At 41.0% G+C, this 24,030-nt stretch overlaps 3 protein-coding genes and 1 non-coding gene across 4 annotated transcripts; 2 read left to right on the top strand and 2 right to left on the bottom strand.

Moving 5' to 3' along the window:
• Positions 1–243: 243 nt before the first annotated feature.
• On the top strand, positions 244–12,767 carry LOC122766024. Its single transcript, XM_044020603.1, is given in 11 exon segments — positions 244–435; positions 3,429–3,800; positions 5,193–5,409; positions 6,196–6,260; positions 6,816–6,926; positions 7,838–8,481; positions 10,019–10,220; positions 10,548–10,814; positions 10,894–11,136; positions 11,434–11,577; positions 12,313–12,767. Coding segments are annotated over 11 exon segments (2,379 nt in total). The 5' UTR covers positions 244–380; the 3' UTR covers positions 12,372–12,767.
• A 672-nt stretch (positions 12,768–13,439) lies between these two features.
• trnal-cag lies at positions 13,440–13,522 on the bottom strand. The gene has a single exon. It is a non-coding gene; the product is annotated as a tRNA-Leu (tRNA).
• A 578-nt stretch (positions 13,523–14,100) lies between these two features.
• Positions 14,101–18,449, bottom strand: LOC122767207 (Fc receptor-like protein 5). The gene is made up of 6 exons (XM_044022615.1): positions 18,384–18,449; positions 17,026–17,289; positions 16,572–16,814; positions 16,316–16,426; positions 15,787–15,858; positions 14,101–14,509 (listed from the first exon to the last, which is right to left on the bottom strand). The coding sequence occupies exons 1-6, from the start codon at positions 18,412–18,414 to the stop codon at positions 14,430–14,432; spliced, it is 801 nt and encodes a 266-aa protein (XP_043878550.1). The 5' UTR covers positions 18,415–18,449; the 3' UTR covers positions 14,101–14,429.
• Positions 18,450–20,665: 2,216 nt separating this feature from the next.
• Positions 20,666–22,900, top strand: LOC122767213 (myelin-oligodendrocyte glycoprotein-like). Its single transcript, XM_044022624.1, has 3 exons — positions 20,666–20,768; positions 21,711–22,139; positions 22,243–22,900. The coding sequence occupies exons 1-3, from the start codon at positions 20,666–20,668 to the stop codon at positions 22,431–22,433; spliced, it is 723 nt and encodes a 240-aa protein (XP_043878559.1). The 3' UTR covers positions 22,434–22,900.
• The last annotated feature ends 1,130 nt before the right edge of the window (positions 22,901–24,030 follow it).

Here is a 24,030-nt window from a genome sequence, read left to right as displayed (position 1 = left end):
TTCACGTGTTTCAGGGAAATGAGAGATTTGTTAAAAAACAGATGGTTTTAAAACAAAATACCATACTCGGAGGGTTGAGTTTATTTTGTCCCTCGCGTGTTGTAGGACATAAATAATGTTAATATCTCAATAGGAATGATCCACTTAACCACGTGCTCTTCGGCAAACCATAAAAGTGAAACTAAGCAAATTGTCCCATTGTTTCTGAACGCACCCAACCTCCCAACTTACTGGGAACGACCGGAAATGTGTTAAGTCTTCGTTGAAGTGCCGAAGAGACGAGTCCATGAGAATTCCTAGTCATTTTCCGTCTATTTTTATTTTTGATTTAGTTTTTGTTGGTCTTCGCAGCAGATTGAAACAAACCTGTGTGCCTGGGCATGTATTACAGTCTTCTCTTGGCTTCGGCGCTGTTGTTTTTTTGCACACCGTCAGGTATGTATATTGAAAATAAATAAAAAAATAAATAAGTAAAAGCTAAACATGTGGATATGAAATGGCGTCAATTCCAGTAAATCCACATATAAAATATGCATAGAGTTTGTAATCAGATTACATGAAATAACATTTGTTAATTTGTGCGTAAAGTAAGACACGTGACCACAATGAGCTCTATTGATTAGTTTTCTCTGATTCCACCGTCAATATTAATAACACTTAGACGCTTGTTGCCAGTAGAGCTGCAACTAATCGATGACAATCGATTAATCTGTTAATTATTTTCACGATTAATCGAGTAATCGTTTGGTTCATAAAATGTCAGAAAACGTTAAAAAAAATGTTGATAAGTGTTCGTCAAACCTGGAAATAATGAGGATCTCAAATGTCTTGTTTTTGGCAAAGTGTGGTGTGATGTTTTTTTTTAAAAAAAGAACCGTCAATTCATAGAAAACACGTAAATACAAACATTATTATAAACACAATTTACTCACTGTGTGAAATGTAAACAAACACACCTTGTTTTTTGTTAACTTGTTATCTTTGTAAACACTAGATTGATCACAGTAAACATCAGATACACTGTTAACCTGTACTACTACAATACTAATAATACACAATTTAAATCCCCTCCTCAAGTGACTGGGTGTACCTAATAAAGTGGCCGCTGTGTAAATATTGCAACTGAGAGGCTCCACTGTGTGTGGTACTTTTCCACCTGTACAGTGGAATATTACCTGTGAGAACATGCAGAGCGAGCGTGTTGAAAGGTGTTTTTGGACTTTCCTGTCAGGTCAGATTCTGCAGTTATTCCTGATCAAATTCCTTTTTTCCCCCTGCCAAAAAATAATTGTCATCCAGAAACTGGTTTTGCAGTAAGTGGGTGGGAAAGTGCACCCCGCTCCTTTCACCCGGTGAAATCCCTGCCATAACTGGTTTAAAATACAACCTGCAATGAAACCAGTCTTGTATCGGAAAGGTGATACTTGAGTAAAAGTGATCATAAAAGTGAACTTTACTGTACTTAAGTATCAAAGGTCATTAAAGGTACTTAAGTTTAGAAGTAAAACTAATGATTGAGCAATGGTAGCTCAGTGGTAGGGTGAGTTGTCTTTCAAGTGGAAAGTTGTGGGTTAAATTCCTGGCTCTGCTTGACTATGTGTCCTTGAGCAAGACGCTGAACCCCATGTTGCATCGTGTGAATGGGTGAAAACTAGAGCGGAAACAATTGCTCGATTACTAAATGATTTATCAACTATTTGACAACTTTTCTGATTGTTTCAGCTTCTGAAATGTGAATATATTCTTAGTTTCTTTGCTCCACATTACAAAGAAATCTTTAAAAGTGAATACTTTTTGGTTTGTGGACAAAACAAGACGTCATCATTTCCAGGTTTGATAAACACTGATTAATGTATTTTTTAACATTTTATGGACCAAGCGATTACTCGATTATAAAAATAACCGTTAATTGCAGCTCTAGTTGAAAGCAGAAGTGTAAATACAGACCTTTACCGACTCTTCTTCTTCTGAGTAGCTCAAGATAGTTAGAGGAAATGTAGTGGAGCAAAAGTTGGGAGAAGTAAAGTACAGATATGTGAACTTTTTTTGAAAAAAGTATTAGTTTGCATTACAACACGAGCAAAACTGACCCTTTTATGGAGGACCAAAAGGGACAAAATTCAATAAATAAATACACCATTAAATCATTCATTAAATGTGTCATTAAATAATGAAATGTGTCATTAAATCATTCATTAAATTTCATTAAATAATGAAATGTGTCATTAAATCATATATATATATACACAGTATATAGCACTGATTAGAAAACAAAGAAATCTCCGATACCGTCGCTGCCAAACTGTATATAATACATCATATGTTAATACACAAACCACATTTTTGAATTGTAAATGACTAATTTCTCGCCTCAAGTGATCTTAAAACTGCGCTCGGGGACTCCGAAAAATATTTATTTCAGGTTTATATTTCTTTTCTCTGCTGCTAGGCTGTGATACATGGCAGCCATGCCATTTCAGACCAAAGCAATGAATCAGACTCGATCAGCGTTAGCCCCGCCCTCTGACTTTGATGGACGAGTTTGACAGATAAAATAAATTAATGATCCACTGCAACATGGTCCATGAAATAATGAAATGTGTCATTAAATAATGAAATGTGTCATTAAATAATGAAATGTCTTTAATTAATTAAATGTATTTAATGACACATTTCATTATTTTCATGACATGAATGATTTAATGTTGTATGTATTTATTGAATTTTGTCCTATTTGGTGCTCCATACCCTTTAGCCACACACACTGCATGTTTCTGTTTACTTTAGCCCTTTAAAGGTGAAATATAATACAGTATCATTGTAAAACCACGTCAGTGTGTTCCTAAAACGCTGTGCTTGCTACGCCTAACATCGTTGTTTGTTTATATGCCATTTCCAGGCATATAAACAAACAACGATGTTAGGCGTAGCAAGTACAGCTGCTGTATACGTCATGTAAATAAAAACAGTCCACTGTTCTCGGACTTGCTGCGCCTGTTCAGCAAGTGGGCTTGCGACATTCATCTGTGGAAGTTGACTAATTTGGTCATGTGTTCAGGGGAAGAACTGTTTTTTGTAATACACATTCACACACAAGGGTTTCCCCCAATTTGTACATCCAGCACATCCATGACATCGCAAATTCAATTTGCAGCATTGGAAAATAGCGCCGATGGCTAAAAATGTTATAAATCACGGGGGTATACGTGGGAATTTTAGTGTGAAAAAGTACACGGGTCGCTAGCCACAGTTGTATGACTTTGTTTTGTTGCTCAAAGCACATTATTGTTAGCCCATGCTATCTAGCTAAGTAAGCAAAGTAGCAAGCGCTAAGGACCGCTAATGTAATGTGATGATTGATGAAGTTGTGCCGCTGTTTCAGCATCGACGAGTGAATAACTAATCCTTTAAATGTTTGTCTATTTTAGGTGAATCCACCGAGAGCGGTTCTCCACAGAACCTTCATGGTCCGGTGAAGATCCGGGTCTTGACCGGTAGTTTCGCAGTTCTACCCTGTGCGTTCAACACCACCAGCAGTCCTGGCTTCCCGACGGCAGTGGAGTGGTCCAAGAAAGACCTGAAGGACGACATCGTCTTTTTGTACCGCGATGGCCGTGAAACGCACGAGCTGAAGAACCCCGCCTTCGAGTACAGGACGAACTTCATCCTGAAGGTGCCGAAATACGGAAACGTCTCCCTGAGGATCTCAGATGTGCGGCTGTCTGATGCTGGGACTTACTTGTGCAAAAAGCTGTGGAAGAGTTCGCTTCGTGACATCACAACGGTGGAACTCGAAGTGGGTATGTCCAGTTTAGTGGATCACTCTGAAGTTCCAAAGGTCTTGCAGCCACACGCATGGTACGTTCGGCTCAGTTTGGTACAGTACAGTACGGTTTGGAATGGTAAAGCCCTGGGTCAGGCTTGCGCTTTGACTGAGAACAGGCTGTGGTGCAAGACATTGAATAACGACATTGACTGTCATTGGTGGAGATAGACCATACTGTACCACTTTACTCTGCTACCCCAAGGGAAGGGTGCCAAAGATTGGAACGGTTGGAGCTGGTTAGTATTTTGCTACTGTTCCTAATGGAAACGCAAAAAAAAAAAGACCCTGAAGGTTTTCCCAACCCTGACATGAACACATGAGTATTGGCAAATGCACAATCCAGTCCAGTGTGTACGGGTTTTAGCCTGATCCATTTAAACCTGCCTTTTGCATTTATATCAAGAACAGGATCGGCTCAAATGAGGCTGCCACTTTGGACCGCATGTTTTTACAGTTGCCCACAGTGGACACAGTTGGTATCTTATGAGTTGTGATGCTAACTGACAACACGCAAGAGTTGAGAAGCTTCAACAATAAACGATGAGAAATCTAACGCACTGTGCCTTTTAACAAACACCTCACCACAATGAAGTGCACAAAGGCTTAAGTCTACAATATCTTAAGAAAGTGGTTGCTGCTTTATCTCACTGTCAGACAGACTTTTCCAACAAAAATTCAACTTTTTACTTTTTAGCACACCACACCAAAGTCTATACAGAAAATCAGTGATTTTAGCTCACAGGGACACAGGAGCTGCTGGTCCACTGCTGCCTCGTGTGGTCAATTTGTGTCAGATGGGTAAATCTGAACAAGACATTTGAAAAGCCCAATTCACAAAATAAGATAGTTGAACTTACTGATGGAGGCAGCAGTGGATCGACAACTCCTGTGTGCTGTGATGTTGAAATCACTGATTTTCTCTATGGACTTTGGTGTGGGAGAGTGAGAGAAGTTTACAAACTTCCGTTTCCTGTTGGAAAAGTCTGTCTAACAGTGAGATAAACACGTGAACATGTTCTTAAGATATTGTAGACTGAAAGTGACGTGGATTTTATCAGTTGAGTGTTTTGTTAAGCGTTTTTTTCTTGTGTGTGTCCTGGCTGTTTTTTAAGGAAGTATCAGAGCCCTCACAGATTGATCAGCTACAGACGAAAATAATTATCAGTTGCATCAGAGACGTAATGGCATTGGCAAACTTCACTCAAATGAATGTGACATGTATCTAGGTGAAAGTGTGTCACTGTTTCAATGGGTTGGGTGTGGTGAACAGCGGTTTAGCGTTTCACTTGTAATAACACCCACATGAATGAATGAAAAGCCTCAGAAAAACACGTGACTCCTCCTTTTGATTTACTCCCTTCCACAGCTGCGGTTTCTGAGCCAAGACTCTCAGTGGTTTCTGGGGGGCGTGCCGGCGTGACTGTGCAGTGTGAGGTGGGCTGCTGGCTGCCCGAACCTGAGATCAGGCTTCTGGATGATCGAGGAAATGAGCTCCCTGCTGAGAACAAGGAAAAAGGAGAAAAAACAGCTGTTGGATGTTACACGGTGAAACGAAGAGTGACCCTCCAAGATGCAACCAGCAGGTTCTTGTTAAGTTAAACATTAAACATATGATGACAGAACTGGTTTGAACGGAAGTGAACCAATGACTTGTTACATTCACGCTGATATGTTTCACTTTTAACTCACCACTGTTTTAGTTTGGACAAACAGGAACTGAGACTTTGCTTTTCAAGTCCTTTGGGTTTTAATGTAGTGTATAAACAAAAATCTCTGGCATTGTATTTTAGTGTGGGCAGTACCAAGAACTGGTTTAATGGCATGGATGACAAAAGCACTGAATTTTATTCTGAAAATCGCAGGGTTAATTTTTAGTTTGGACAAAAAGAAAGGTGGACTTTTACATGGAAAATTGCAGGGGTTTGTTTTAGCGTGGACACACAGGAACAGGTCCTATTATTTAGAAAATTGTGGGGTTACATTTCATATAGACATACAGGAAACAGGTCATTTTATTTTGAAAGGTTTAGGGATCTGTTTTTATTTTAGGAATAGGAACTGAATTTAAAAACTGTGGGGTTATGTCTTTGTTTGGACAACTTTTATTCTGAAAATTGCAGCCATTGTGTTTGCAAGCTAACGAACACAAAAAAAGGGCAAACTTCAGTTTCCTTTCCAATTAGACCTATAGTCTGACACTTATGCTAGCGAATGTTAGCTAATGCTAGCCTGTGTGTGTGGCTGTTCTCCCTTTTTTGGACATTAGAATGTATCTGGAACAAAACATTAATCAAACTTATTATTTGTTCTACAAGACATTTTGCTAAAGAGCAAACTGAGGGTTGACCTGTTGTCTCTGTCCATCACAGTGTCCGCTGCGAAGTTTGGGAATCACAGTTCAACCAGTCCAAGGACACGAAAATCAACTTACCAGGTATGAACGCACCTACGACACAGTTCACACTGAAAACAGGCCTCAGTCGACCTGTTTCTGACGCAATAATCGTCGCAAAACCGCGGTTAATGGTTCAAAGGCCCATCACTCGCATAGTCTAGTGCTGCTAGCTGTCACAGTTTTGCTCGCATGGCACTCCAAAATAGACACCATTGTTTCAGCTAATGCCTGAAACCTTTTCCTATTCATCCTTTGAGTACAGAGTACAGAGACGAATTCCAAATTTGCCAAAACATACCAATTTCTGGAATTCACACCAGTCTCGCAATAGACGTGAGTGTTCAAAGTGCCCAAAAGTGACGTGACCCGAATGACGTGGCATGAAGCTAAAATCAGGTTTGGTGTGACCACAGAATAAAAATTAACTTTCTTTGGAAGGGAATCCAGAGAATTCCCATCCACCAGAGAAACCCTAGAACTGCTTTCTGTTCAATTACCCGAGGTGACATCCTGAATTCGGGAATGTTCAAATGTTCCAATGTTTTTATGTAAATAGCATTTTACTAGTGTAATATTTGTGTCTCATTAATCCAGACAACTGCCTGGCATCCTCCGTTCTGCTGTTGATCATCGGGTGGACTCTTTTTGGCATACTGGCGTGTGCAGTATGTGTCGTGTGCCTCTGGAAGAAATTCTGCAAAAGCGGTAACTCACTGACACAACACACGCAAAGAAAGTTTTCGCATCCTCTTACTACTGTCGAGTATAGGCAAACCGTGACTCTCCTGAGGCTAATGCTAGTGCTCGTTACCTTTTATAGTTACAGATCAACCTTCCTTCCATGCTCTCCTTCCTCCTTCGCAACATTTGTTTTTTTCCCCAACATAACCTCAATTCCCTGTGTTTCACGAGGTCTGGTGTGAGTGAAGTTTTGAATTTGCGACCGTACGCAACCATTTTTTTGTATCTGTAAGTCTGGATCGGTCATCCATCCATTTCCTACAGCTGTATCCTCCACAGGAGGATCGTGGGGGTGCTGACAATATGCAGACAATATTCATTCATCCATTCATTGTCTACCGCAGACATGTGCAAAGTCTGTCCAGTGGGCTAATCCCGGCCCTCAGTGAGATTTTTTACGGCCCGCACCTTCGGTTTTACAATGTATTATTTATGGCCAGGGACGGACTGGGACAGAAAATCGACCCTGCACTGTCATCCCCTTTAGCTTACCTGGTAGAGAGTTGCACTTTGAAACTAGTGTCCCGGGTTTGCAAAGCAGTCGTGACAGAGAGAGTCATACATTCGCCTCCTATCATGTTATTTTACCTGACTCCAGAAAGGGGATCTTCACATTATCAAATCTGGCCCTCTTTGTAAAAAGTTTGGACACCCCTGGCCTACCACTTTGTCCTCCACATGAGGGTTTGTGGGGGCAGTTGGAGAACATTCACATACACATATGGAGAACATGCTAACGCCATACAGAAAGGCCCTCGGATGGACCGGTTTGCAAAGCTGGGTGTTTTTTGCTACAAGTTAACAGTACGAGACAATACAGTTATATCACACAGTATAACAAGATCACACCGACAAATTGTTTGAGTGAGAAACAGTCTTGTGTCTTTGTCTTCACGCAGGAAATGAACGGAAACTTCCGGTGATTCGGCACTCTTCCAGTGAAAGTATTGTCATTGGTAAATCTGAAAAGCAGTCGCTACTGGAGCAAAACCACATTGTTGATCTGCTGACCAAGGAGAACGAGAAGCTCAAGTCAGAGCTTCAGAAGGCCAACAACCGGCTGCAGAGAAGAGACAAACCTCAACGTGGTCTAGCTGACAAACAAAAGGTTGTTTGCCAGCAAGACCAACCAACGGTTAACTCTTCAACACCTTGTGACAAACGTCCAACATTACCCAACCAACCCCCATGCATGCGTTCAAAACCCGCAGTCCAAAGGCAGAATAGCAATCCCGGACCCCCCCGCCCAATCCAAACAACCCGTCGCAACATCAGTAGTCCGGATCTGTACTCGGGTAACACTGCAGCATCGTCCGTTTCTCCTTCAAGAGGCGTCACCGCACAGTCAAAACGACACCGTTCTATGAGCGAAGGTTTCTCCAGTCGTGATTCATACCCCCGAAGGCCCCAGCGCAGACAGTCCTTTGGGACATCAGTCCTGTCCAACAACCCGTACGGTCCACTAGACAAACTGAACGAAGAGTCTGACGGGTGAATGTCTTGAGAGGATAAGCCTGCTGCATCTTCTGATGCTAAACACTTCTGTACATAACATCTACCACCACCAGGGGGTGTTCAGAATATCGGTAAACGTCTCCAGAGCAAGTCTAGAGAAAATTACTTTCTTGAACAAAGTAAAAACCTTTATAAACTTCAGTGTTAGATGTTTTCAAATTTTCAATCTTTTATAAACGAAGCTAAGCACTTGTGTCGTACAAATGTTGGGGGCGGGACTTTAATATCTGGTTAAAAAATATTTTTTATGCATGTATGCACCTTGAGCTAACTCGTAACTGAACTATCCCTTGTAAATGTGGTAAGCACTTCAATGTTTTGTATCTTCATATGTATGATTCAACATTAATTTTCCACACAAGTTATTCATGTATTGCATATTTATAACACATAAATTCAAGGTCAGTCAGTCAGTCATCATCTACCGCTTTACCCTCCACCAGAGGGTCGCGGGGGGTGCTGTGCCAATCTCAGCTACATCGGGCGATAGGTGGGGTACACCCTGGACAGTTCGCCAGTCCATCGCAGGGCCACACACAGATGGAGACAAACAACCATTCACTCTCACACTCACTCCTATGGTCAATTTAGAGTGCCCAATTTACCTAATTCCCACATTGCATGTTTTTGGACTGTGGGAGGAAGCCGGAGAACCCAGAGAGAACCCACGCACACACGGGGAGAACATGCAAACTCCATGCAGAAAGGCCCTAAGTTCAAGGTTATAAAAATTAAATTATTTTGTAAATACTGTCACTTTTCTACACTTCCACAGACATTTTGTACTTTCATTACACAAATAAATAAATGTGTACATAAACAAAGCTCGTGTTTATCAAATTTGTTTTTTAAACACACAAATGATGAGCTCCCCCTGGTGAATCAGTGAAAGCACTGCATGTTTTTGTTCAACAAATGTGTCAAGTTGTTAAATCACTTACAATAAGGTTAAGCGTTTACTAACTGTTAATTAATCCAGGGTGACTTAGGTATTTAACGTTGGTTAACTCCGTAATGACTGTTAACTGTTTACGGGAGGACAAAATAAGTATAATATACTTAATTTTTATAATATTACTTAAAGTATAATCTTAAAGTGTAATGGCATTTACTTTACTTAAGTAAAAAGTATTAAAAGTATTAAAAAAGTGAGAAGTTAGGATTGAGCTATGGTGGGTCAGTGGTAGGGCGAGTTGTCTTTCAACTGGAAGGCTGAGGGTTCCCCAGCATCCTTGGTGATGCTGCAGCGCCCCTCAGTGGTGTGGAGTTTGTTGTTTCTTGAGGACAGAGTTGAGTCCTTTTTTTCTTTGTTGTTAAATGAGTTTGTAGAAAAGGCCCCGAAGTTAATAATATAATGAGTAAAATGTGCACTCAGACTTGTTTGTTTATTGCCGCCACCTGCTGGCAGCACATTGTTATGTCATTAAGTCAGCTCAATTTTGGCTTAGTTATTTGCTCAAAATGAACTTAATGTTGACTTGTTTGTATACATGAAAATATTTACTGTTTTATGAGTGTTTTGTTCTTTATTCATTGATCAGCATTTAGCTTTGGGTGTTTTACTTGACAGAGCTGAATTAGTTTTGGGGGTCCCCCCCTTTGTTGGTAAATGGGTCACTGCCGTGATGTCACCAGCCTGGGGGGTGTGGTTTTGTCAGACGGGAAGTTCAGAGCTGAGCGTGAGTCTGTCCATCAGTTCTCAGGGGCACACAATGCAACTGACACCGTTCTGCCTGACGCTGGGTGAGTTCTCTCCTCATGTCAAAGCCACGCTGTATTATTTTCACATTTTATGATTCAATGCTTGTTAGAATTTTACGGTTTTCTTCCCCTTTTATCTATCGATCTTCCTTTTCTTTCTTTCTTTCTTTCGTCCTTCCTTCCTTTGCTTTTGCTTTCTTTCTTTCTTGGCTTTTCCTTTCTTCCTACTTTTTCCTTAATTTCATCCTTTCCTTCCTTCCTTAAATTCATTCCTCCTTCTTTCTGGTCCCCTTCCTTTCTACTTTTCCCTTAATTTCATCTAATTTCTTATTTTCATCTGCCCTTCCTTCCTTCCATCCTTCCCCACAGCGTGTCTGCGAATCAGCCCGGACACGTCCCAGTTCTATCGCTACTCCTCCGTTTCCCTGAGCTGCGTCCATCACTCCAACACGTCGGGCTGGAAGGTGAAGAGGAATACCTCGGAGGGCGGAGTCACAATGTGCTCCTCCAGCTGGGGCGCAACCTCCTCGGGCTCGACTTGCACCATTGGAAACGTCTACTCACTGGACAGCGGCACCTACTGGTGTGAATCTACAGACGGGCAACAGAGCAATGGCATCCACGTCAACGTCACAGGTAGAGGTCACGACAGATCAACCTGGACTTTTCTCTTTTTTTTTTTACTTGAAGGTTCTTCTTCTTCTTCCCTCTGCAGACGGGTCTGTGATCCTGGAGAGCCCGGCGCTACCGGTGGCCATGGGAGCGACCTTGATTCTGCGCTGCAGAGCTCAGGGGCACCCGCCCAACAGCCTGTTTCATTTCTACAAAGATGGCCGCCTGATCAGCAGCGGCTCCTCGGAGATGACCATCTATAACGTTTCCAAGTCCGATGAGGGACTCTACAAGTGCCGCCTCTCTGGAGGCAACGAGTCACCGTCTAGCTGGCTGAACGTCGACGGTGAGACACAGGATTTACTTTATACTCAAAGTAGTTGTTTACATGAGTTTAACCACTGTGTCTTCAGGTTCACATCAACCAGACACATGGTCTTTAGACCTGCTCTTTCGGATTAGACCTGGCCTTTAATCAAGGACATTGGGTTCGGACGAGGTCTTGGGGTTTCCACCTGGTCTTTGGACCTGTTCTTAGTATTTCAACCTGGTCTTTGACTACTGTATATACTGTACGTTGTGTTTAAGTTGTCTGTCTTAATTTATTTGTCCGTGTGGTCGCCCTGTTTTTTTATCTTCACAGCGTCACATCCTTCTTCAACCTCACAACCATCTGCAGCTTCATGTCCACGTTCTGTCCTTAGACTGATGTGTCACCTGCTGGTGGGAATTCCGTACCTGCTGTCCACCATCTTACTTGCGCTCATATATAGAGACAGGAAGAGAGGTAGCGTGTCGTTCCACTTTGGCAAGCCAATTACCAAGAGTTGTTCAGAGCTACAGCCTGAGAAATGTATTTAAAAACATCATTGAACTTAGAAAATAAAATTTGCTTAAAATATCATCGCACATGCAGATGACACCTTCATGTTTTTAGCTAACTCAGAAAACAAATATATTTAAAAATCATCGCTTCTGCAGATGACACTTTATTGTTTTTAACTAAGTAAGGAAAGCAATTTAGCTAAAAATGTTGTTTCCTATGCAGGCGACACCTTTTTATTTTTAGCTAACTTAGAGAGGAAATTTTGCAAAAAAAATCATCACTTATGCAGAAGACACCTTTTTGTTTTTAGCTGACTGAGAAAACAAATTTAGCTAAGATCTGTATATGATGTATGTGATGATTTAAACCGTATTGTTTTTAGCTAACATAGAAAAGAAACGTAGCTAAAAATCATCGCTTATGCAGAGGACACCTTATTGTTTTTACCTGACTCAGAAAACAAATTTAGCTAAGATCTGTATATGATGTATGTGATGATTAAACCGTATTGTTTTTAGCTAATGTAGAAAACAAAGGTATTATCTGTATAAGTGTTAAGACCAAGAGGTTGAGATTTGAAGAGGCGGTGGCTGCTTTTGTTATTAATCACACTTAAACCACACACAAATGCCAATCTCAGTGAATATTTCCATGTTTTAAATAAAATGTTTCTTCTTTTTTTTGTTTACACAACAGCTCGGACAGTTCCAGACAGAAGAAGCAGCAATGACGTCATCATGGAAATAGTGGCTTAGAAGTTTGTTATTTGTTTGTTTTGTTTTACCTACATAGCTCACTGTGTCTGCGGTTTATTGAAACAACAGCAGGAGGTTCAATAGTTTGTCTCATCGGCAGAGATGAGTTCTGCAATGACCAAGGCGAGAAACGTAAACACATTTTTGAAGCAATTCACTTCAAATTTCTCCCGTCAACATTGTGAAAATTCTGATTCAAACCAGACCGAATGTCTTCACACTGTAATTTCTGACTTTTTTCAGAATTTTGCTGCAGTGGTGGAACGGTCTGTGCAGAGACTATGCGAGCGTTATTTCTCGGAACTGACAAAAACAGAGAGGATGTTAAGCATGAAACCACAAACAGGCTAGCAGACCGACGTATAAAACAAATAAAACACCTGGAGTGGAAACGAGTCAACAGGAAAGTGGTGTTTCGTGTTGGCTTGAAAAAATGCTGCCATTTGCTAAAAAGTTGTTCTTTGTTGTGTGTTGTGGTTTGAAACCCAATAAATAAAAAAGAGTCTGTCGTGTGACTTGATTTCAACACTTTAAAATTGGGTCACGGCAAGACAGAGGCCCCTCAACGGAACATGATGACACAGTTTAAAGATATGACAGGCAATAGTGGACACGTTAAAGTTCGTCAACCTACAAGCCACGAGGCTACAGTTTGTGAAACACTTGCTCAGAGAATCTGTCCAAATTTTTGGACAGATTCTGTGGTTATTATCACTCTGGAGAGTCTCCTGCCAGATCCCTAATCTGTTGTCTTCACATACAAACCAACAAGTCTGGAGAATGTCCAAACTCTGTTGTCCACACATTGTTTTCATATATTGTAGATGCCAGCTTTTTGTATGGTTATTGTTTATTCATAATTAGTCAGCTGCATACTTGGCAGGTTTTTGGTGTTTTAACGGAGAGAGGGTAAATGGGAAGTCCTACATTTTGGTGACCGCTAAGACTACACATTAGATGATACACAGTACCCCAGCCCTTTTGGCCGGATGGGGATTTGAATCGGCGACTCTCCGGTTACAAGCCAAGTTCCCTTTCCACTTGGCCACAGGCTGCCCAAAATGCTTTTGTCAGAAGTGGGATTCGAACCCACGCCTCCAGAGGAGACTGCGACCTGAACGCAGCGCCTTAGACCGCTCGGCCATCCTGACTGTGCATGTTAACTATATGCTAAGACTACGTGCTAGGACGACACACTTAGACTATACACTTAGACTACACACTTAGACTACACGCTTAGACTACATGTTTAGACTACACACTTAGACTATGCGCTTAGACTACACGCTGAGACTAGACAGTAAGACTACACACTTAGACTACACGTTTAGACTACACACTTAGACAACACACTAAGACTACACACCAAGACAACATGCTTAGACTACACACTTAGACTACACGCCTAAACTACACACTGAGACTTCACGCTTAAACTACACACTTAGCCAAAAAAAAATAAATCAATTTAGAACAGCAACTCTTTTTTGTTTTGGTTCATTATTTTTTTAATGATATTATTCATCTTTTTCTTTTAATTTCATAATTGAAACAGAACATTTTAATCTTGAAATGCATTATTCCTGTAGATCAGGACACTTGCATACAAATGTAATACCAGGATGTGGCCACTAGATGTGACTATTTACACATAGAAATGTTCATAGGCACTTATTGAACCTTGTAAGTCTGATTCTATGGTATATGAAAAAAAAAAGATTACAAATCATTGATTTTGACATGTGCCCATTATATATTATAGTAGCAGAATTCAAACACACATGGGACAGAGGTTTAATTCACTGTTTTTCGGCAGAAGTGAGGCTGCATCAACCTTTATTATCATTTTACTTACGTGATTATTACATTATTACATGTCATTTAGCAGACGCTAAATGACGCTCCACCCCCAGTGATTCTCATAGTGACAAGTGACACAAAACAGAGAGGCAAAAATCATAACCAAAAACAAACCTGAAATGCTGCAAAGACACAGAATGAAAAGAAACACAGGGACAATAAACACCATGTGTCCATGAGGAATCATCATTGTACATTTCAACGGTGATGCCGCTGCTGTGTCCTGTTCAGAGGCTCCAGTTTGACAGTAGAGTACTCGGTCGAAGCCGCGTTCCCGTCTGTGGAGAAGACAAAGTGTTGACACGCCTGCGACAACAACAGAGCCGTGAGGTTGACACAAAAGTAGAGACATGTTTGTGGTCTGAGATGCGTCTGGTTTCTGTGTGTCAACAAAGAAGAAAAGAGTCAAGACATAGAGAGACACCACACGACTACACAGAGACACCACACCACTCCAAAGACACATTACATTACTTCAGGGAGACACTACAGTGCTACAGAGAGACATAAAATGACCACAAAGAGACATTAAATCTCTACAAAGAGACACTGCCGTTCTACAGAGGCATTAAATGGACACTGCGTTTCCACAAAGAGCGATTAAGTGACTACAAAGAGACATTAAACAACTACAAAGTTACACTGCAGTTCTACAGAGAGACATTAAATGACTACAAATAGACACTACACTACTACAAAGAGACATTAAATGACTACAAAGAGACATTGCCGTTCTACAGAGACATTAAATCGACACTGCAGTTCTACAAAGAGATATTGAGTAACTACAAATAGACATTAAATGACCACACAGAGACATTATATGACTTTAAATAGACACTACACTACTACGAAGAGATTTAAACGACATAACATGACAACAAATGTTTCTGTGTAAAGAAAATAATCACAAAACCCAAAGTCAGGTCAAACAAAGTAAAGATGCTCAGTCATGTTTCCTCAACGTGGTTATCAAAGACCTGGACTTCCAAAAATACACAGCAGCGTTCTCTGCTGGGTCAAAAGTCGTTTAAATCTAAAACACCTCACATGACTCGGTGACGACTACTACTGATGTCACACTGGGCCAATGAGAGCACAGAAAACTGGGTCAGAGGGTGGGGCTACAGTCACTAGGAGCAACAACAAACAGACAGTGGAGGATTACGTAACATGGCAACGACTGTGTTCACAACTGACAGTAGAATAATAGAAGTAAAACTATGCTTTAAAAATGCTCCATTGAAAAAAAAGAAGCGCCACCTGGGGGTTGTTTGCTTCCTCTGTTGAAATGTTTCAGTTCCAGACTCATAAAATCTGTGCTCATTGACTAAATAAAAAAAGATTACGCTACAAAGAGACCGTAAAACGTGTTTCATGAGGCTAACATAACATTGGTAATGTGTGAGTAGAATCCGCGACCTACGCAATGCGATAACGTGAAATTCACGTCGTTTTCTTCACCTGCTTGGGTTGAAAACTCAACACCTTTACGAGGACGCAAAGTCAGGGCAAGTAGATTAGCAACTGCCGTGTCGCTCAGTATGTTTTTTACCTTTGATCCGCGGCGGTTTATGTCCCTGTGTGATCACGACGTCCGTGTACGAAAGATCGGAGTCACGTTTACCTGCAATACAACATGGAAACATGCAAGTTAGCTGCGGGCGGGCAACAGTGAAGGCCCCCGAATCAAACAGCCATCATCTTGGCTTGTACAAGTTCCGGTTCTAAACAAAAATACACAACATCCGTTCAGCTCCCGCTCATTGGTTATCGCCCCCAATCGCTGTTCAGTCTCATCTGTTAATCCCTCACACGACAGGATAATTTGGCCAGATAATCTGTTCAAATCAGCCTAAAATCAGAAGGCACCCATGATTGTTCAATTGGGACCAAAATCTGGCCAATTATCCTCTAGCGCGTCGCGGGGCGGCACTTTAGAGATTTCTTTGGCAAATGCACGGAAAGTTGAACATTTCTCAACTTCCGCTGCATTCGGCGCCACATTGAGTGTGAGAGAGCAGCGTTTCCGTGCATGTGTTTGTTGTTTATGCTGAGATGACAGGAAGTGATAACAGACTGACCTTTGAGGCATCTGTAGAAGCAGAGCACTGACAGCACCAACCACAGGCAGGCACCCGTCACAGGAAGTAGAATGCGCACGAGGTGTGAGTGAGGCCGCTCTCGATGTTCCACTTCAAAACAGAAAACCGCACAGGATGACCTCAGAGCAAACACAGCTCGCACATGGATTTGTAAACTGAAGGTTTGCATCTACACGTCTTCATCTCACTGTGAGGCAGACCTTTGAACCATGTCTCCAATGTAAAACTCGCTCACCTGTGACGGTCAGCCAGCTGTCAGGTGACTCCTCGTCTCCTATGACGCACCTGTACCGTCCTTCGTGCGACTTGGAGACGTCGCGCATGGTCATGTTTCCCGAGGCGCTGCTCAGCACGAAAAGATCGTCTCTATAGAAGCGGGCGGTGAGGTTGGAGGACGGCGCCGGGCGTTCACATCGCAGAGTCACGTCATCTCCCTCCGCCACAGGATGGACGGGAGCCCTGAGGATCACATCGCCATCTGCAGGACAAGAAAACGTTCACGTCCCAAGGACAGGATTGTGTCTCAAAGTACCACCACATACCATTTCAGTGGTCTCCTTGCAACTTGGCGCTGCCCTCTAGAGGACGTATTGTGTAGCGTCCGTACCAACGAAAAGACACACGGAGGTACGTAGGGCAGTGGCGGAGATAATGTTTGGGACAGACAGACATTAAACGCATTCATGTACCTGCCACGGAGATGTTGATGATGTCACTGCGGACTCCTGCGTCAGACTCACACCAGTAAACGCCGGCGTCTAACTGTAGGACGTGATCAATGAAGCAGCTGGATTTGCCGGTTTCATTCCCGGAACCGCGACACTCTCGAGTCGCGTTTGTGGACGTGTTCATCATCACTCTCCAGTCGGAGGAGTTTCCCAGCTGCCCACAGGTCAAAGTCATGGACTCGTACATGAAGAACTGGGATCTGTTTGGAAGGACCGTGAGTGCGACTGCGAGAAACAGAGACAGAGACCATCAGTCCATAAATACGACGACATGATCGGGCCCTTGTGTCCCCCACGCAAGTCAGGGAGTGCAGCAGTGGCCGACTTCCTGTTGCGTTGAGGCCATGGTTACGGTCGACTTTTTTGTTCATCTTGGTCTATAATATCTTCCCACCAAGTTTCGGGAAATTCTGTGAAATTCTGTTTTCATCTTTATTTCATTTGGGCCCCTGCCATTCCTCGGGCCATAATTCATTCATAGCAGCCATTTTGTTTTGCAGGATTTCATGTTTTTCTTCTCTCTCCAGGGAAATCCAACCTTCGGTTTGACACATTTGTCTTCAAGTTCCCGTGCGAAACTTTATCACCGACAATGGAGATTCAGTAGTGCTGACGGTGGCACGCTAATTTAAAACTAACAAATCATCATGACCAGAATATAAAGCAACTTCACGAGTGTAATAAAACCTCTTCTGCTCAAACTGTCTTAATCAAATCCACAGATTTCGTCCCATCGTACCTCTGTGATATTTAAAGAATACTTCCACTGCTTTATTTCATTGTTACACAGACTTAGACGGACCACTGACGACAACATTTGGACTTAGTGATGGACGCAGCAGTGGATCGACAACTCCTGTGTGCTGCGATGTTAAAATCACTGATTTTCTCTCTGGGCTTTTGGTGTGGGAGAGTTTACAAACTTCGGTTTCGTCTTGTAAAGTCTGACAGTGAGATAAATCTGTGTCATGGACCTCTGAAATCCTGCCCCCTCACTTTTTTTCTCCCGGCTTAAAGTTGAAAAGAAATTCGTCTACACGTTATATTTCACTTTTTCATGATTGTTTTCTGTTTAATTGTCAGAATTTAGAAAATTAATTAAATTAAATTAAATTAAATGCTTTCATTTCCTTTCCCCTGCAGAGCAAACGACAGCCGAACCTGCATCTGTCTCTCATCTCAACACATTCAGTGACTTGAAGCAAACTCGTCACATCTGCATCTCTAACATGACAAAAAACAAACCAAAACAAACTCTGAACACACAGAGATGTAATAATCGATCAGTGATCAATCGACACGAGTCGAGCGTTACTCACCAGCGACGGTGCACAGTGTTGCTGCGTCCATGGCTGCTGACGCTCTCAGCCTTTCAAAATATGTCAATAAACAGGAAGTGATGTGACATGAGATTCTGGTTTCCTTTCACTTCCTTTAGAAAAAAAAAAGTTTGTTTTTCAAAACACTGACAGAAGATGGGGATGAATGGATGATGAATGGGTGGGTGGATGGATGAATGGGTGGGTCGGTCGATGGATGAATGGATTATTGGAAGGTGGGTGGGTCAGTGAATGGATGAATGGATGATGGGTGGTTGGATGGATGGATGGATGATGGGTGGGTCAGTGATGAATGATGGGTGGGTGGATAGAGATGGTGGATGATGGGTGGGTCAGTGGATGAATGGTTAGTGGGTTGGTGGATGGATGAATGAATGGATGGATGGATAATGGGTGGTGGATGAATGGATGAATGGATGGTGGGGATGGATGGATGATGGGTGAGTGGGTGGATGAGTGGGTCAATGGATAGATGAATGATGACGGGTGGATCAATGGATGAATGAATGGATGGTGGCTCAGTGGATAGATGAATGGATGACGGGTGGTTGGATGGATGGATGGATTAATAGATGATGGGTGGTTGGATGGATGGATGAATGGATGATGGGTGGTTGATGGATGATAGGTGGGTCAGTGATGAATGATGGAGGATGGGTGGATAGAGATGGTGGATGAATGGTTTGTGGGTTGGTGGATGGATGAATGAATGGATGGATGGATAATGGGTGGGTGGGTGGATGAATGGATGGTTGGGGGATGATGGGTGAGTGGGTGGATGAGTGGGTCAGTGGATAGATGAATGTATGACAGGTGGATCAGTGGATGAATGAATGGTAGGTCGGTGGGTGGATGGTTATATGGATGAGAGGATGGATGGATTAACCCGTCACATTATCGCAAATCATAATCAAGACCACATTTCTGTGTAACATACACCATATTGCGCAAAAGATACTATTTTATTTATTATATATTATTACTTTATTACAAACATTGAATGACTTTAATTTCTGTCACAACTAACATTCTTCTAAACATGTGAACCACACAAATGAATCACAGCAGAATTGCGTTATTGAAACCACATACACATCAGACACAATCAAGGGCAGGACATTTCTGTAAAAACTTTTTCAGGGACCACAATCAGTCTCATGAGCCTGTGTTTGGGAAACCCCGACGTACTACCAGTGAAACTCAGTAAGTGATGACTTCATCAGGTGTCAGTGAAGCTGCCGTTATTTTGCTCACCGTGCTTTTAATTTGAAAGCAACATAATATATAACAAAAGAGTGATTTGAGTAAAAGTGTTTTTTTAAACACTGACTTATTTATTTAATCTACTTTTATGAATGAGGTCAGTGAATTTGCTGAGTCATTTGAAAGTTTTTTGTTTGTTTGTTTTCAGAAACGAGAAGAAACTTTTGGGTTAAAATTTCTCGCCATAAAATTTTCAAATCTGAGTTTGTCAGATTTTTTCTTTTTTTTTTTATAAAATGCGATGCCCTCAACTTAACTTGTTTTCGCAGAGAAGCAAACAAACTTTACAACTAGAAATAAAAGAAAAAAAATGATTTTGAAAACTTTGATTTTTTTAAATTTAAGCCATTTGAAAGTTTGAAGAGACAAAAACTTAAATTAAGTTTATATATTTCAAAGAAAAACAAAGCTTTACTAAAAATTTAATTTCCCGTTTTTATTTTAAAGTTAAAAAAAAGTATTTCGAGTGTTTGTTTGTTTTTTAAACTTAGGTTATCTTACATTTAAAGGATTGCAGGACGTGATTTTGGGAAACCCCGACGTACCACCAGTGAAACTCAGTAAGTGATGACTTCTTGAAAGCAACATAACATATAACAAAAGAGTGATTTGAGTAAAAGTGTTTTTTTAAACGCTGACTTATTTATTTAATCTACTTTTATGAATGAGGTCAGTGAATTTGCTGAGTCATAAATCATATGACGATGAGTCATAGTTTTATTACCACACGCACATTTGAATCCGTAGTAGGACAGGTTGTTAAAATACCAACCAACGGAATTACATTTTTTTTTTTTTTAATCTGACAGTCAATGTCAAATGTAAAACAGCAAAACATTTTCTGGAATGTTCTGTTTCTCTTTTTTTTTATTAATCTTTGTCTCGCGAATGTTGCGGAACATTTTTTCCACTTTGACTCATGGCCCGAAATAGACGTGATGACGTCAGGGTTTCTATTAAATACATGCGTGTACGTCTGACGTTTAACACTCGACGACATGACGTTCGCAGAAACGTGTCCACGCTTGCCTAACCCTTCAAGATGGACCGTCTTCTTTCTGTATTTTGTCTCTCGGGTCTCCTGGACTTTTCCAGCCGAAGGTAGGTAATACGTAGCTGTTTAAAATGTTTGTTTTCGCTCACCTGAAAGTGACAAATCTAACTTACCCACTGTAATATTTTTTTTTTAAATAGTGTTACTCGTTGTCTTGTTCGCAACGTTGGGATTTGAGCCTGATTTCTTTATTTCACAGAAATTATTTTGAAATGTTAAGTAAGCCGAATCGACCATTACCGATCCATATTTGTTTCTAACCCTGTAATTTACTAAATATTGTGAATATCTGACTTAAATGGCGAAGAGAACACAGAAATGTGAAGATTCTCTACCAGATTCTGTAGTCGTAGACAGGCAGTAGAGCGCTGTTCAGCCACATAGTTGAGATGAATTTATTCTCCTAACTTGAATATTTTGTTAACGTAAGTGTGCCGAATTATTCACGAGCAGTATAAATTTGTTTCGGCACTTTTAGTTTACCGGTAAATATGGTAATTAAATAGTGAAGGAACGCTCGAAAAAACGAAGGTCGGCCATGTTTTGCTGTTTGGACATACACTTTTGAGCCTCTTTTCTTTTTTGACGTGAATAAATAAAAACATCGTAAATTAGCCGAATTGACTGCTAGTAGTTCATATTCATGTTTTATCCCCTATTATTCCGATTACTGACAAATCATATATGTAGTGCCGTTTATAAGAGTAGTGTCGTTTATTGAGCTACTTTTAGACAACATACTTAGCCGAATTTACTGTTAGCAGTCCATATTTATGTTCTGTCATTTAGTGTTCTGATTACTATCAATTATTGTCAGCATTAGTGAATAAAACATAGAAACGTGAACATTCTCATGCAGATTCTGCACATTAACAAGGCTTTGTAACTGGAGCTGATTTAATGAACCCAATAAAAAGTCGCTTATTGTTTGTGATTTCTTTTTTAAGGATAATTCACAAAAAAGAAAAAAAATTCTGACTGTTTACCAGGTCTGTCTCGTGTGATTGGTTCCCCTAAGCCAATCACAGCCGCCCCGGGTGATGACGTAATCCTGCCGTGTCACCTGGAACCTCGGGTCAGCGCGCAGTGGATCACGCTGGAATGGACGAGGACTGACATGAAGCCCGGCTACGTGTACTTTCGTCGAGGCGGGGTAGAGCTCAGGGACACCAAGATCTCATCGTACGCAGACAGGGCGGCGCTGTCCGCAGACGAGCTGAGGCGTGGCAACATGTCGCTGAGCATCAGGAACATAACGTTGGCAGATAAAGGAATGTACCGATGTTTCGTCCCCAGTTTAAAGAGCCATGTCGTCGTACAGCTTATTGTTGGTGAGAAACAAACTTGGACGACGGCAGCGCCGCTGACAACCAGAGATCTCCAGACTCCAGATCCCGGAGTTGTGACGGATGCCAACGGTGAAAAAAACAATAAAAGACTCAAAACATCGCTTTGTTGTTGACGTTTTTGTTTGTCGTGACTTTTTTTTTAAACGACGTGTTTGTCTTTGTTTGTTGCCAGACGTTCGAAGGCGTTCCATCATCTGGATCCTGCCTGTGGTCAGCATCGCATTGCTACTAGTAACGGCGGCCACCGTATTTATCGTCAAACATAAGCGGCGACGACGTGATGACGTGCGGAACAAGCAGACGGACGACGCTGCGTCGGGTCTCATTGTAGCCGAGACGCAAAGCAAACCGTTTGCTGCGTAGACGACGTGGGCGAGGAAACGTCGGTGGCCGTTGTTGGGACGAAAACCAGAGCAGAGGGGGCGTGGCTTCCTTTTGGTGGATAACTGAAAATTGTGGACCATGGAAAAGGATCGTCAATCACATTCTTGCACATTACGATGACGCAGGAATCTAATGCACTGGGCAACAAAGGAAGACATAAAAGACTTCGGGAATAAATTGTGTCGGACAGTATTTAATGACCGACGTTTGATACCTCAACTCTAACGCAAAAAAGTTACGTTAATTGAACCAAAATTACGTGAGACTAAAATTAAGTTTTAGTGTTTTGTGAAGATTTTCGACTGTAAACAAAAGGTGGATGACATGACAACCTCGCCCCCTGGTGGCTGGCTGCACTGTAGGTCATAAGCTCTGCCCCCTCATTGTTAGCAGATGGGACACAAAAAAACAAATACTATACTATAATAATTGTACGAATCTGAAATTATTTCACATTTGAAAGTTTTTTGTTTGTTTTGTTTTCAGAAACGAGAAGAAACTTTTCAAATCTGAGTTTGTCAGATTTTTTCTTTTTTTTTTATAAAATGCGATGCACTCATCTTAACTTGTTTTCGCAGAGAAGCAAACAAACTTTACAACTAGAAATAAAAGAAAAAAAATGATTTTGAAAACTTAGATTTTTTTAAATTTAAGCCATTTGAAAGTTTGAAGAGACAAAAACTTAAATTAAGTTTATATATTTCAAAGAAAAACAAACCTTTACTAAAAATTTAATTTCCCTTTTTTATTTTAAAGAAAAAAAAAAACGAAAAGTCTGAACTTGAAAAAGTATTTCCAGTGTTTGTTTGTTTTTTAAACGCAGGTTATCTTACATTTAAAGGATTGCAGGACGTGACTTGTGACGTGAATTGATTGTTCCAGACCGATTGTCGCGCTTTTTGTTATTTGTGGTGATTTTTCGGAAGTTAACATGTCGGGGTTACACGTGTTTTATATCCTCAAAACTCAACACTGATTGTTTCACATTCTATAAGCTAAACATGAACAGGAATGTATTTTTATATGTCAACAATTCCATATAGAGACGTAGACGTCACTGTTTATACGACATTTAATCTTTATTTATTCTATTTATTAAATTTTTTGGACCTCAGTGAGCTGTCCTTTTTCATATTCTGTTTCTGTTGACGGAAACGGTGAAGGCACTACATGAAGTTACAGAAGTGTTTCTGTGACGTGTTTAAATAAAGCTTGTTTTGAATCAGTCGCTGTTTGTCTTTAATGTGAATCTCCATGATACGTTCAAGTGCCGGTGGACATCAGAGCTCCCGACTCGTCACACAAACCCAATGTGTTCTATACATGTTTTACAATGTGACGACGTCCTGTCGAAACGGGGTACTTCCTGTCTGAAAAAAAATACTTTGTGGCATTTTTGGGTATTCAAATTATAACCCTTTTTAATTTTAGTCGTAATTGTTACAAAATAAATGTTTTTTTGCTTCCATTTTAGTATTAATTCTTAAAGAATAAAATCATTTTTTTAATGATGTAGTTCTAACACAATAAAATGCGTATTTTAATGAAAACGCTACTGAGTGTAGTAATTTCTATA

The sequence above is a fragment of the Solea senegalensis genome, linkage group LG3 (genome assembly GCF_019176455.1).
Source record: "Solea senegalensis isolate Sse05_10M linkage group LG3, IFAPA_SoseM_1, whole genome shotgun sequence".
Classification (NCBI taxonomy): Eukaryota; Metazoa; Chordata; class Actinopteri; order Pleuronectiformes; family Soleidae; genus Solea; species Solea senegalensis.
Note: the sequence above shows the minus strand (reverse complement) of the source record. Positions and strands in the feature narration are given on the sequence as shown.

What these genes read in the sequence shown, in the direction of transcription:
- LOC122767213 (XM_044022624.1), top strand. Translation starts at nt 20,666, where the DNA reads ATGACGTTCGCAGAAACGTGTCCACGCTTGCCTAACCCTTCAAGATGG. An exon ending in CTGGACTTTTCCAGCCGAAG is followed by an intron (nt 20,769 to 21,710) that starts GTAGGTAATACG and finishes ACTGTTTACCAG; the next exon opens with GTCTGTCTCGTGTGATTGGT. An exon ending in AGTTGTGACGGATGCCAACG is followed by an intron (nt 22,140 to 22,242) that starts GTGAAAAAAACA and finishes GTTTGTTGCCAG; the next exon opens with ACGTTCGAAGGCGTTCCATC.
- LOC122767207 (XM_044022615.1), bottom strand. Translation starts at nt 18,414, where the DNA reads ATGGACGCAGCAACACTGTGCACCGTCGCTG. An exon ending in CAGCTGGCTGACCGTCACAG is followed by an intron (nt 16,427 to 16,571) that starts GTGAGCGAGTTT and finishes TCTGTTTTGAAG; the next exon opens with TGGAACATCGAGAGCGGCCT. An exon ending in TAAACCGCCGCGGATCAAAG is followed by an intron (nt 14,510 to 15,786) that starts GTAAAAAACATA and finishes TCTTCTCCACAG; the next exon opens with ACGGGAACGCGGCTTCGACC.